Source organism: Corticium candelabrum, chromosome 10, assembly GCF_963422355.1.
Source record: "Corticium candelabrum chromosome 10, ooCorCand1.1, whole genome shotgun sequence".
NCBI lineage: Eukaryota > Metazoa > Porifera > Homoscleromorpha > Homosclerophorida > Plakinidae > Corticium > Corticium candelabrum.
This window is the reverse complement of record NC_085094.1, coordinates 5,367,770-5,381,452: the sequence shown is the minus strand read 5'-3', so window position 1 is coordinate 5,381,452 and position 13,683 is coordinate 5,367,770. Positions and strand designations below refer to the sequence as shown.

General features: G+C 41.0%; 2 protein-coding genes across 3 annotated transcripts in view; one reads left to right on the top strand and one right to left on the bottom strand.

Annotated features, from left to right (window-relative positions):
* Positions 1-132: 132 nt before the first annotated feature.
* LOC134185764 (transient receptor potential cation channel subfamily A member 1-like) overlaps positions 133-13,683 on the bottom strand; it is a 21,160-nt gene continuing 7,609 nt past the window's right edge. For both annotated transcript variants that reach the window (XM_062653633.1, XM_062653634.1), the window contains 18 exons: positions 13,263-13,451; positions 12,919-13,008; positions 12,770-12,852; positions 11,802-11,966; positions 11,012-11,126; positions 10,784-10,950; positions 9,013-9,169; positions 8,890-8,940; positions 8,116-8,193; positions 7,990-8,060; positions 7,771-7,918; positions 6,954-7,043; positions 6,721-6,887; positions 3,232-3,292; positions 3,101-3,175; positions 2,036-2,416; positions 1,111-1,241; positions 133-544 (listed from right to left, as the gene is read on the bottom strand). In XM_062653633.1, the coding sequence (XP_062509617.1) occupies positions 259-544; positions 1,111-1,241; positions 2,036-2,416; positions 3,101-3,175; positions 3,232-3,292; positions 6,721-6,887; positions 6,954-7,043; positions 7,771-7,918; positions 7,990-8,060; positions 8,116-8,193; positions 8,890-8,940; positions 9,013-9,169; positions 10,784-10,950; positions 11,012-11,126; positions 11,802-11,966; positions 12,770-12,852; positions 12,919-13,008; positions 13,263-13,451 (2,505 nt within the window). In that variant the 3' untranslated portion in view covers positions 133-258. The remainder of the gene's footprint in view (positions 545-1,110; positions 1,242-2,035; positions 2,417-3,100; positions 3,176-3,231; positions 3,293-6,720; positions 6,888-6,953; positions 7,044-7,770; positions 7,919-7,989; positions 8,061-8,115; positions 8,194-8,889; positions 8,941-9,012; positions 9,170-10,783; positions 10,951-11,011; positions 11,127-11,801; positions 11,967-12,769; positions 12,853-12,918; positions 13,009-13,262; positions 13,452-13,683) is intronic.
* On the top strand, positions 4,095-5,597 carry LOC134185765 (uncharacterized). Its single transcript, XM_062653636.1, has one exon. The coding sequence runs from the start codon at positions 4,248-4,250 to the stop codon at positions 4,980-4,982; it is 735 nt and encodes a 244-aa protein (XP_062509620.1). The 5' UTR covers positions 4,095-4,247; the 3' UTR covers positions 4,983-5,597.

Genomic DNA, 13,683 nt, shown 5'->3' with positions numbered 1-13,683 from the left:
TTGATATAACTCATGTGGCCACTAGTCTCACGCAACCTAGCACGAAGGAGGACTGGTCACTAGCTGGGCTTAGTCTAACGGCTGCCTACAATGTAGCAATGGCCAACAGCTGATGAGATGCTGAGACAACTGTACTGTAAAGCTACAATAATAATAAATACTACATGTGTTTGTATTGCTGTATTTTGTCTGTGCAATTCTATCCAAATTCTACTAAACTTCTCTACACAATAAATTATTAATATCAATAAACCACTTTTAAACAGTCGATTCCTTGACAGAACTATCCACTGCATCTGGTATGTTTTCATCACTCTCATTTAAGTCACACTGGTGTATTTCAAAACGAGTCGGTGCTGCCTTTGTCCCTGTTGCTGTGTATGTCGTACGTCGAGGTAATCGAGATCGAAGTCTGGATGCGACCGTCAGTGCTGCATCTTTGAATGTCATTGGTTGAGGTGCATGTGATGGAGAGACGACGGTTTCGTATGATGGCATGAGTTTGTGCGCAAGCTTATCGAGGCTGCTCTGGATGCTCTGCATTCTAGACACCAAGAGAAAGAGAAAATGTTGAGATTAGAGACTCTGCTAAGAAGGCAGAATTTGAAATGAACAAACAGATAAATATGAATAAGTACAGAGCATAATATTGAAAGAAATTAATCTAACCTGCAGTCTTGATCAGTAGTTGTAGTAAATTTACAGTGATGGCACAAAGTGTAAAAAACAACAGCCAAACAGATAGACAGACTGACAAACAGACAGATAAAAACACAGACAGACAAACAAACAGACAGACAGACAGACAGACAGACAGACAGACAGATAGACAAACAGATAAACACAGAAACAAACAAATAAATAGACAAACACAGACAGACAAACAAACAGTTAGACAGACAAATAGATAGACAAACAAATAACTAGACAGACACACAGACAAACAGTCAAACAAACCAACAAACAGACAGACAAACAAACAAACAGACACGGACAGAGTAACAGACAAACAGACAGACAGACAGACAAACATTACATTATCAAATCATTTTATCACCTACACAGCACTGTATACAAGTCAATGACTCTACCCACTGCTACTACACCAACCTCCATTCCTGTGCAACTGATCTCATTTCTATTCTGTCGACAGCAGCGAGGAGTTTCACTGACCGCTCTTCCATAACCTCCATCTCATGATTCGAGTCGGGATCCACTTTCATAGCTACAAGGCTCCATAGCTACAAGCAATCCAAACAAACACCATAACACAATAGCAAACTTATGAATCCTACTGTAACTACCTTTTCAGTCTTGAGTTTGAAAATAACAATATAAGATCCATAAATAATAGTTATTAATATCAATACTATTATATAATTAATTTATTAAATCACAGTGCCTTATGTAAGCTGATATGGCAATATATGCCAGGCAATGAGTCAACGAGTTTAAATTAGATTCATACATAACTAAGTCAAACATTACTTATACTGAAAACGTGATAAAACAGGCAAAATGCCACAAACCCAAGTAGCACTGTCAATTCAAATAATTCAAAACAAGTCATGTGACCACTTGGCATAATCTGATCACACAGTATCCATGATCCAGTCATTGATTGATAGTGAAGACACCAGATTTAGCCTCAACACTAGGCCTTCCTTTCGATTTCGGTGGTTCTTCCACGTGAGGATACAAACGGGGCGGTATTACGTAACGTTGTCAGAGATCAGATTAGGGTCTCACAGCCACAGCACAAAAGGTCTCTACATTTTACCACTACTAGTAGACACATCTATGTTTTGTCTTGGCAGCAACAACATTTTCATGCACAACGTTTATCAAACCATCCATACTTTCATAGCCATTTGTGCGGGGTGTGTGTGTGCATGCGTGCGTGATGTGTGTGTGTGTGTGTGTGTGTGTGTGTGTGTGTGTGTGTGTGTGTGTGTGTGTGTGTGTGTGTGTGTGTGTGTGTGTGTGTGTGTGTATTATAGCTATACTAACTAATACACATACGATTAACACTCGCCTTTTTCCTCCAATGAGAGTAGTCCAAATTCCACTTTTCCTCCACCACCCAATACTTCTTCAACAAAAACTTTGGAATGCTCTGCTCGAGCTCCAAGTGTAGATTTACTTGCATGATGTATCCTTCCAATGATGCTCGCTTTTGAACCTTCTCGATGTCGCCAACCGCAAGACCGATAAGCAAATTCATGAGTATGACAGGCATGAGGAGAACGAAGATGATGTAGAGTACAGCAAGCCAGCCAATGTGAGGAACAACGGATGTGTCGTTTGGGTTAGTCTCATTCGGTGTGAACAATTCGGCAAAGTCGATCTCACCGAGAATCATAGTGAAGATCTTTAGTGAAGCTCGAGGAAGATTCTTGAATGCAATGAAGACATTCTAAAGAGACAGAAAGATGCATGACAAAGGAAGGCTTGTTGTGTATACAAAATACTGCCGGTACTGTATTTCATTGATATAATACGCATGACACACCCTATGCAATATTAGTCACACAAGATCTGTATGATGTTAATATCAATGGAAATAACAAATTTTAGCAGATTTAAAACTGCATACTATTACAATGTCTGTCTGTCTGTCTGTCTGGCTGGCTGCCTGTCGTCTGTCTGTCTGTCTGTCCATTTTGCCTATACGTACACAAACCCTTTGGAGTCAAGCCTCTACTTGCCGCTTGTAATAGCTGATGTATACATAAATATAATCTGATGAAATCAGTTTGCTTCCATGCAGTCCATATCCATTTACTGACTACCTTGCATTGCATGTATGTAACTAAAACACATCTACACAGCTCACTACACAAACCCATTACATTTACAACACTCTTTAATATCAATTATTTGCAACTTGAAAACACAAACACACCAGTAGCCAACAAACTGCAACAATTTTAGAAACACAGCTGATACATACAACTTCACTCCAATTGCTGTGTCTACCTGCTTACTCTCATTTCTCTCTGCCTAATTAATTAGGTATTTGTACGTCTCATTACATTGCAATGTCAGAGATCTATGAACCAAACTCCTAATCTGTTACAAATCAAATGCAGTTGCTTACGTCAGCAGCTGGTGCTAGCAAGGCATAAAATGCAAATCCAAATGCCAATGTGAATAGGAAGATCACGATGAGTACCTGAAAAGTTTTGATGAGATTTACGTTGTGGTATATGTGTGTATGAGTGGTCTAACCTGAAAAAGGCGTTTGAACATCTTGTAGACCATCACAATAAAAATGCCCCAATATGGGACCCTTGTGAGATACAAGTAATGTGTAGTCAGTAAGGATGCCACAGAAGTATTTTGAACCCACGCACGCATGCACACACACAGACATACGCGCACACACACACACACACACACACACACACACACACACACACACACACACACACTGTACAAGGATAGAAGGTAAGCAAATAACCAACTGATCAGACCACTATAAAAGCCAGTTGTATTTCATTAGACAGACAAAGAAACAAAGACAAAAGGCACACAGGCAAACAGACTGACAGACAAACAGACAGACAGACAGACAGACAGACAGACAGACAGACAGACAGACCCGTATGTGAAATGGCCGCCTACAGCTGGTTTTTTGGTCGTCTGCTAGCACGAGTCTGGAAGTGCTAATCATCATGTCTGGAGGTGAGCAGTGTCCCTACCCTTACTGCCAGATGTCTGGGCCTGTCCAGTGCGTCCTAAGTCACATCCGAGATGTCCACGATTCGTCTCTGCTGCCTGCGTCGTTTGTTGACCGCCTTCACCTTCATCAATGCGCCGGTTGCGACAAATGGTTCTCAAAACTTGCACAACACAAGTCTAGATGACCTAAACGTCAAGTCCGGTCGGAATCAGCAAGTCACGCAAACGGGTCACGTGATGCACATAGGGCAGCGGTTACAAAGGTCATCGACAATGTTCCTATTCAAGCTTTGTCTAACAATTGATCGAAGATTGATGCTGAAAGCGAGATTTGTCAGACACATCCCGAGGTCCCCCCAACCTCTCGCAAGGACCAAGCTTGGTCTCTCATACGGGACCTGTCTGTTGAGAGTCTCCTTTGTGGCCATCTTCCCTCAATCACACGTAATGTCTCACCATCTCTAAAATCACTGTTTCAAGACTGTTGTCACTTAGCCCTAACGAGAATCATACAAGACCCCACCGACGAAGCAGAATGGAAGCTCTTTCTGTGCATACCACGAATGATTCTACGTCACAAAAGAGAAGGTACAGCTGCAATTAGGCAGGAAAGACCTAAGTTTCTCTCCTTTCTTGATTTCCAGTGGGAGGAGCTTTTACATCTTCAACGACCTCTTCTCAAGTCTTCATCAACGCAATCAAAGCTTTCAACAAATTGTAAGAAAGTTCTTCAGCTGATTAAATGTGGTGAACTTTCCCGAGCAGCAAAATTGCTTTTGAGTCCTGGCCTTGCTCCAGTCTCTGCAAAAACGGTTGTAAAGCTGACCTGGAAGCACCCTGCTCAAGTGAAGAGTGTGCCCTGTCCAGAAGTATTGCCTCAATTTACCAGTCTCTCTGAGTCATTGTTTTTCGCTACTTTGTCCAAACTTCCCAAGAGTTCCGGATCTGGCCCGTCTGGATGGAACTTTGATCATTTCACGGCACTTGCAAGTAGGTCTACTACAGCCGAAAAGTTCTTTACTGTCTGTAACCTGATTGTAAGAGGATCTATCCCTCACGGCATAGTCAAGCTCCTTTCAGCTTCTCGACTTGTTGCTCTCTCGAAGCCATCTGGTGATGTGAGGCCAATCGCAGTCGGCAAGTGTATCAGACGGCTCACGGCTAAGACCTTGTGTCTACAAAAGAAAGAATCTTTTTCATCCTTCCTCTCTCCCCTCCAACATGGAGTAGCAGTTGAAGGAGGACCAGAGCTTATCGTACATCATATTAGTCTACTTCTGGAATCCAATCCTGATTGAGTCATCTTAAAAACGGACTTGAAAAATGCCTTCAACTCGGTATCACGATCCCATCTATTATTACCTGAAGTTGCAAAAGCATTCCCCGACATCTACCAACATGTCCATCAAATGTATGCCGGTTTCAGTCCTTTGGTTTTCAACGACGGGAAAATTGCTCACATTCTGCGGTCCAAAAAAGGAATCCACCAAAGGGACCCCTTGGACCCATGCTATTTTCTGTCGCCTTGCATCCATTTCTTTTGGACCTCCAGAAGAACCACTCATCCACCCGTGTCCTAGCCTACTTGGACAATATGTTTTTATTGGGCCCATGGAGGATATTTTATTATGCTAGAACGATGCGGAGTCTAGCTTAAAAGAAATTGGTCTCAACATAGCAATCGAGAAATGCGAGCTTCTGTGCAATGGTCTCCCAGACCATCCCCATTTCGATAAAGCTATTCGAGTTGTGTCTTCAACATTACCAATCCGGAACGGTGGGTTTGGCATGTCCTCAATGGTGTCAACGTGTCCAATCGCGTTTGTATCAAGTTGGGCCCGTTCTCTAGCTCACCTCCCTCAATCATTTGGTGATCTCACAGACTTAGTCAAAAATCTCCCATGCAGTCCAACATCCAGGGCACAACGAATCAATCGCCTCTCACCTTTTGCAAGCCCTGCCAGGAGATAAGAGCCTTGTTGATCTTATCAACAACCTGAAAAAGCTACAGCAAAAGCTAAAATCAGAGCAAACGGAACAAATTGTGTCCTCTATTCTCTCAAACCCACCATCTCAGCGCTCAGCTGCTCGGTTCAGGTCGCTACAGGGACTTGGAGCAGGCGCATGGCTTGACTCAATACCTTCTTCTGCGAAGCTTGCATTAAAACCCAGCGATTTTCGCTTAGCAATGCGCATGAGGTTGGGTCTTGAAAAGCCCCTCGGTTCTGTTGTCCTTATATGCAAATGCGGCAAAGACATTGATAAAGACGGCTATCACCTTCTCACATGTAAGACCGCCAGTGGGCCAATATGGACTCATGAGACATTGACTAGTGTTTGGAGCGATTGTCTACAGCATTTGAAGATGTCCCATCAGCAAGAACCGAGGAATCTTTATGTTAATAGTAACGACCACCCCAACATGGTTGTCTTTGATGCTCAACAGGGTTGTGACATTGAGCTGGACATCTCGATGGCCCACCTAAGGGCACTACGTGTGATCTCTCAAGCAGCTCAGGAAGACGGCGCGGCCGCAGCTACCCGTGAGGTCAAGAAATCAGAGAAATATGCTAGAGAAAGGGATGTCTGGGGCCTCCCCTCCAACTGCATCCCATTAGTGTTCGAACCCTTTGGACGTTAAGGCTCAGAGGCAGCTCAATTCCTGCACCGCCTGTCACTTCAGTCTATAGACGAGGACGGAAGAAAGAACAGTCGTGATTTTAAGACATTCTGGCGTAGATGCATGTCGGTAGCTTTGCCAAGATGTAATGCTAGCGTCATTAGCAGAAAGTTAGCAAGGCTGGGACATTCTAATATCTTTACAGTTGACAGTTCATTCGCACGTAGTTAAATTATGGCGTCGGCCGTTTGGGCCAGACTAGAATGTAATAGTGTTGTTCTTTGAAAATATATGTATTGACAGAAAGAAAGACAGACAGACAGACAGACAGTACAGACTGACAGATAGACAAACTGACAGACAGACAGACAGACAGACAGATAGACAGACAGACAAGCAAACAAACAGGCAATTACCGTCGCAACCAAAGCACTAGTGTTATCCATCCACTGAACACACTGATGGCTCCAAGCACCCATTTGTGCTGCTCCCCGACATTTTTAAACGGAAGCAAAAACGCAAGTGTACAGCAGCACGAGACCATAGCAACAAGCCAAGTAAGTGTCGTTAAATCTCCAAATGCCTGAATTTATCACAAACGTTACGTGATATAGTACAAAAGCGGTGACACATTTAATAGCAAGATAACCGAGTTTTTGAGACGAAAAAGAAGAATTATCATCTGGATGACAGTAGTGATTGTGATTACATACTGCAGCGATCGAATATAACCTGAAGTCTAAATAACAACGACAAACATTGTCACTCATGTACACACATATGGCAAAGACAAACAAGGATGCAACAGATGGAATGTTATATGTGAACAGTGGCTCTACTAATAAGAGACAAACAACGTACAGACAGAAAAAGGCAGACAAATAGATAGACCGATCGACCAACGAACAGACAGACAGACAGACAGACAGAAAACAAGACAGACAAACAGACAGAGACTGATCAACCAACGGACAGACAGACAGATAGACAGACAGACAGAAAACAAGACAGACAAACAGACAGACAGACAGACAGACAGATAGACAGACAGACAGATAGACAGACAGACAGAAAACAAGACAAACAAACAGACAGATAGACAGACAGACAGAAAACAAGACAAACAAACAGACAGACAGACTACAATGTAATAGTGTTGTTCTTTGAAAATATATGTATTGACAGACAGACAAACAGACAGACAAACAGACAGACAGACAGACAGAAGCCCATGACTCTCAGCACTCAGGTCTTCCCACATTAGCTTTCTTACACTAGTGATTTATGATCATGACCGACAGACAGACAGAGAGACAGATAGACATACATACATACATACATACAGCAGACAAACAGACTGACAAACAGAAGTACGAAACAAAAGTCAAACAAGAGCACAAACAACAAACATATAAACAGACACACAAACAAGTAAACAACCAAAAAACAAACAAACTTCATATCACCTCTCTAACTCCCACTGTTCCATTATTGGACATATTAGCCGCAGCCCACTGCATCGGATGAGCCTCAACAATATACCAGCTCAACAGCAAGACGTACGTAATAACCCACAGGCAAGCCAAGAGACAATACATCCATCCATAATGCTTCCTACAATTCAATAAAACAAAAACAAATCACACACGTCGACAGCACAGCTAATGACCCAAAACATTATTAACCATTTGTGATTTAAAAATGCACAACAAACGGGATGAGCTAACACTGCCTTGGACTGGCACTCGCACATTGTCTACAGTGATGAAGAGAGCATTAGAAAAGGATGTTGTATTTGGCAAGTGTTGTACCCGAAGTGCATCCAAACTGGAGTGAGGGTCACTGTCTGCCTCTGTGTAGCCAAGCAGCAATCGGTAGTTGAATGTTTCCTATGAAAAAGAAGTTGAATTAGTGAGAGAAATGACAAACAGATATTTTAATAGAAGGCCTACTGACAGAGAGTATGTACGTTACAAACAAACAGATGGACAGACAGACAGACAGACAGAGAAACAAACAGACAGACAGACGGACGGACGGACACATAGACAGATAAACAGATGGACAGACAGACAAATAGACAGACAGACAGACAGACAAACGAACAAACAAACAGACAGATGGACAGAGAAATGAACAGACAGATAGACATACAAATGAACAGACAGATAGACAGACAGATAGACAAACAAATAGACAGACATATAAACAGACAGATGGACAGACAAATGGACACACAAATGGACAGAGAAATAAACAGACAGATAAACAGACAGATAAACAGACAGATGGACAGACAAATAAACAGACAAATGGACAGAGAAATGAACAGACAGATAGACAGACAAATGAACAGACAGATAGACAAACAAATAGACAGACAGATAGACAGACAGATAAACAGACAGATGGACAGACAGATATACAGACAGATAAACAGACAGTTAGACAGACAGATAGACAAACCAACAAACAGATCGACAAACCAATAAACAAACAAAACAAACAAACAAAGACAAACTAGTACACAAATAAACACAAATACATGCCAGACAAAAATACTAACACACAACATGATCACCCACCGTACGACAAGAATTCACGTCTTCACTGACATGACAACGATCAAGAAACTTCTACCAAGAAATACAAAACCCAACTTACTTCCAAGTACGAGTGCAAACTCAGATGCTAAATGCGTCGCTTACCAAAGCCACTTTAGGCATCTTTTCAACCATCAACTGCAACTGAGTTTTCTCCTCTTCTTTGAGTCTAAAGACTTTCTCTCCATCAGCACTGCCAATCAAGTGAGACTTCACGTCAACGACAACTCTCCGCACTTTGGCACGAAGTGCATCTTCCCATCTAAGGTATGTACATATATAATTATAATAAAATAAATAAAAATAATAAATAAATTAAGTTATGCACAATAAAATCATAGATATAACAATTAATTAATTAATTAAAAACTAATAATTTATATTAGATATATCAAACAATCAAAATACCTCTTATGCACACACAATGTCTATGATTAGATGCAGACTAAGTTTTGCTCTATTACAATCGACAATTTCTGTGTGTTCAAGGGACAAGATCAAACTACATTGTCCACTCAAATTAGACATGATGGACATTGTCCAGAGTGAGGCTCGTCTCGAGCTCACTCACTAAGTCTTTTTCTTGTTGTTCTTTTTACTTGACATAGTTTCTTCAAATCACTATTGTTGTAGCAGTGTGTTGCCAGTATTGTGTAGTTAAAGCTATTGACATCAATAAAGTTGTTATGTCATAAAAATTTATATTTGATAAAAAATATATTTTATAATAAAATAATTAATAATAACTATAATTGTCACCGCCGTGGCTTAGTGGTTAGCGACAATGGCTACCACTCCATGGTTTGGGGGTTCAAACCCCAGTGACGACAGTAAATTGTGAAACTTGTCTGTCTCTCTTTCTCATGTTTCTCTAGCTTTATCCATGAGACTATGACTCGTTTCAGTCGTTGGGGAGTTTCTGTGGTCTGGCGAACGGTCCGTTGACGATGACGTCCAGTGCTTTCCTGGTGGTCGTTGATATCCACCAGGCGTGCTGTATCGAGTACGCGGTCACAGTAATGCCTGCAATCTATATCAAATTGGCTAGTCATTGATCGCCGTATGGACTACACGGAAACATGTACCCCGCTGGGCTCACTTGCCGGGTTGGTGGGCGCCCAGATGGGGGTAAAGACCCCACTTGCCCATTATGGAAGGGCATAACGACACATTAAAAATAAAATATAATTTAATTGAAAACAATGGTGGAGGTCCACAATTGAAACTCATTGCTGGTAATTCGGCATGAGAGTTTGAGCAGATACATGACAAATTGATGTGTCATCATTTGGGTAAGAATCAATGAACAAATGCACAACAAATGAGTTCACGAAGTTCAACCAGCAAGCTCTCGTATTGCAGCAATATTCTGCACACGTACACACACACACACACACACACACACACACACACACACACACACATGCACACACACACGCACACACATGCACACACACATGTGCACACACACACATGCACACACACGTGCACACACACACACACACATGCACACACAAACAAACACACACATGTGCACACACACACATGCACACACACGTGCACACACACGTGCACACACACACACATGCACACACAAACAAACACACACACACACACACACACACACATGCACATACACAAACAAACACACACACACATGCACACACACAAACAAACACACACACACACACACACACACACACACAGAAACACACACGTGCGCACGCACACCCACACACACACACACACACACACACACACACACACATGTGCACACAAACACACACACACACACACACACACACACACACACACACACACATTCCAACAAACCGTCACTTGCTTGCTACAATATTGACTCCTCCCACCCAATTACCTGTCGTGCTCTGCAATCGCTATTGCTGTAGCTTGATTCCCATAGTGAATTGCCTCATCCAGTGGATTCTGATCGACGTTGTTCATAACAAACGCTGCACCACTGTCCAACAGAAATTTGACAACATCCGGATGGTTAGCCTTGACCGCCAAATGTAATGCCGTATTCTAATAAAGTAGATAAGTAACTAATATATTACACATGCAGCTCACTGATGTGGATTCGTACTCCGTGGGTGTCTCTATCATATATGCAGTGACTGTCAGCATGTAACACAAGTTTACAGCTCATGACGTCACCACTTAGTGCAGCATAGTGCAATGGTGTCCTTCCCTTTGAATCTCTAAAATTCATTATAGATCAGGAACAACGACGTGAAGACAATATTGGATGAAAATTGAGCGATTAGATGAGTAGGGATGCAAACAAGTACACAAAAGAATGGATAATGAGAGATATTAGAAACAGGCACACATTTACACACACACACACACACACACACACACACACACACACACACACACACACACACACCACACATCTACTTACTTACCCATCTACCTACCTACCTACATACAACAAAGACAGATACACAGACGGATGAAGAAACAAACGGACAGACAAATAGACAAACAGACATCCTGAATTAACTTGACACTATCTTTTGTTCATTAGTTAAATAGTTATTGTAAAACCCTTCCAGGGTCAACTGTAGTGTATCGTGTATTACACTTTCAGTTAAGAGTTGCTTAGTTTGATTTAGCTTGTAATAGTTCTGATTTATGAAAATATATTTCTTTAACAGACACACAAACAAACATACAAACAGACAGACAGACAGACAAACACACATACATACATACATACATACATACATACAAATAGACAGACAAACAAACAGACAGACAGACAAACTAACAGACGGACAAACAGGCACACCAACAAATATCAGAAAAAATCCCACATCAGACCACATTCACAATTCAACCAGAACAGCAGCAGAGACAAAGCACCTAACCTCAACACTGTGGCTCCTCGATGCACAAGAACATCAATTGCATGATTCTGGCCATATGCAGCAGCTCGATGAAGTGGAGTCTTTCCCTTAGCGTCGGTTGCATTGATGCTGCGACGTGTGCGACTCTGGCTAATGAGCCGTTTCACACAATACAGCCAACCCTTCCTTCATACAAGAAAAAACTGCAAATAACCACCGTACTGATACTAAAGCAAAACAATTACAATAACAAACTATTGATATTAACAAGCTCTGTACTAATACTAGTGCACACAACATACACAAGCATGTGTGTGTGTGTGTGTGTGTGTGTGTGTGTGTGTGTGTGTGTGTGTGTGTGTGTGTGTGTGTACATCAACTCTGTACTGATACTAGTGCACACAACATACACTAATAACTATTGATATTACCAAGCTCTGTACCGACACTTATACACACAACTATTGAACATACACTAACTATTGATATTAACAAAATCAATTTTAAAGCTTGTAATGCAGACCCTGTGATGACATAATTTGCAGTCACGAATTTAGTTTGTCATTATTGTTGACAAGTATTAATTTGAATGCTCTAATCTAACCACAAACTAATTAATAATAATATTTATTATTAATATCAATTACATTAGTAATTATAACTAAATAATTAATTAAAAGAAAAAAATATAAATTTTCTATTTGATATGAATTAACACAAATATATATTATTAGAAACTATTCAATAATTTGTGATATAAAACTATTTGGACAAAAGTTTTCCAATAATAATAATAGTAATTATTATTAATAATGAAAATATAAATTAAAAGATAGACTGAGCATGGTTTGGCTAGTAATGGACCTAATAACACAGTAGTATATGTATCTGATGTTGCATTACGTATAATAATGTATAACGCATTAGTAGTAATATATATATATATATATATATATATATATATATATATATATATATATAATTCTCACTCTGCTGCTATATGCAGTGGAATTCTCTTGACAAAATTTCTCGGATTCGGATGAGCACCATTATCTAAGAGCTGAACAACATTCTAGAAAGACATAAAAACAGTAGAATGACACAAGCTCAAGTAGAAAGCACGAACAACAATGACCACCTGATAGTATCCTCCTAACGCAGCATAATGGAGAGCTGTGTTGTCATTATCATCTTTTGCATTAAGAAAATTGGCATCCAAGGAATTTAGCTAAACACACCAGCAAATTGCTGATATTGTAATGTTAAAAGTATAAAACAAGACAAGCATGCATGCAGACAGGCAAGCAGATAGACAGACAAGCAGACAAACAGAGAGACAGACAGACGGACGAATGGACGGACAGACAGACTGAACGGACAGACAAACAGACAGACAGACTGGCTGGTAAGCACACAAATACAGACAAGCAAAAGAGATGTGGCAGTTAGTAGAAAGATGAATAGGAGACAAATATGTTGTACCCTAAGAATGGTTTGCATTGTGTTGACGTGTCCAACTGCGGCATGTAAAACAGTGCAACCTTGATGATTTCTTATTGTTGGATTTACTCCGTTCTGAACTAGCACTTCAATAGCAGATGTGCTGCCATGACAAGCGGCGCACAAGAGAGGAGTGTTGCCATAGATGTCAATAGCATCTACTTCAGCACCCTAAAGAATATGAGCAGTCAGTAAACAGTCACACACACACACACACACACACACACACACACACACACACACACACACACACATGCACACACACACACACACCACACACACACACACACACACACACACACACACACACACACACACACACTGACACACACACACACACACACACACACACACACACACACACACACACACACACACATGCACACACACAAACACACGCACA

What these genes read in the sequence shown, in the direction of transcription:
- LOC134185765 (XM_062653636.1), top strand. Translation starts at nt 4,248, where the DNA reads ATGATTCTACGTCACAAAAGAGAAGGTACAGCTGCAATTAGGCAGGAA.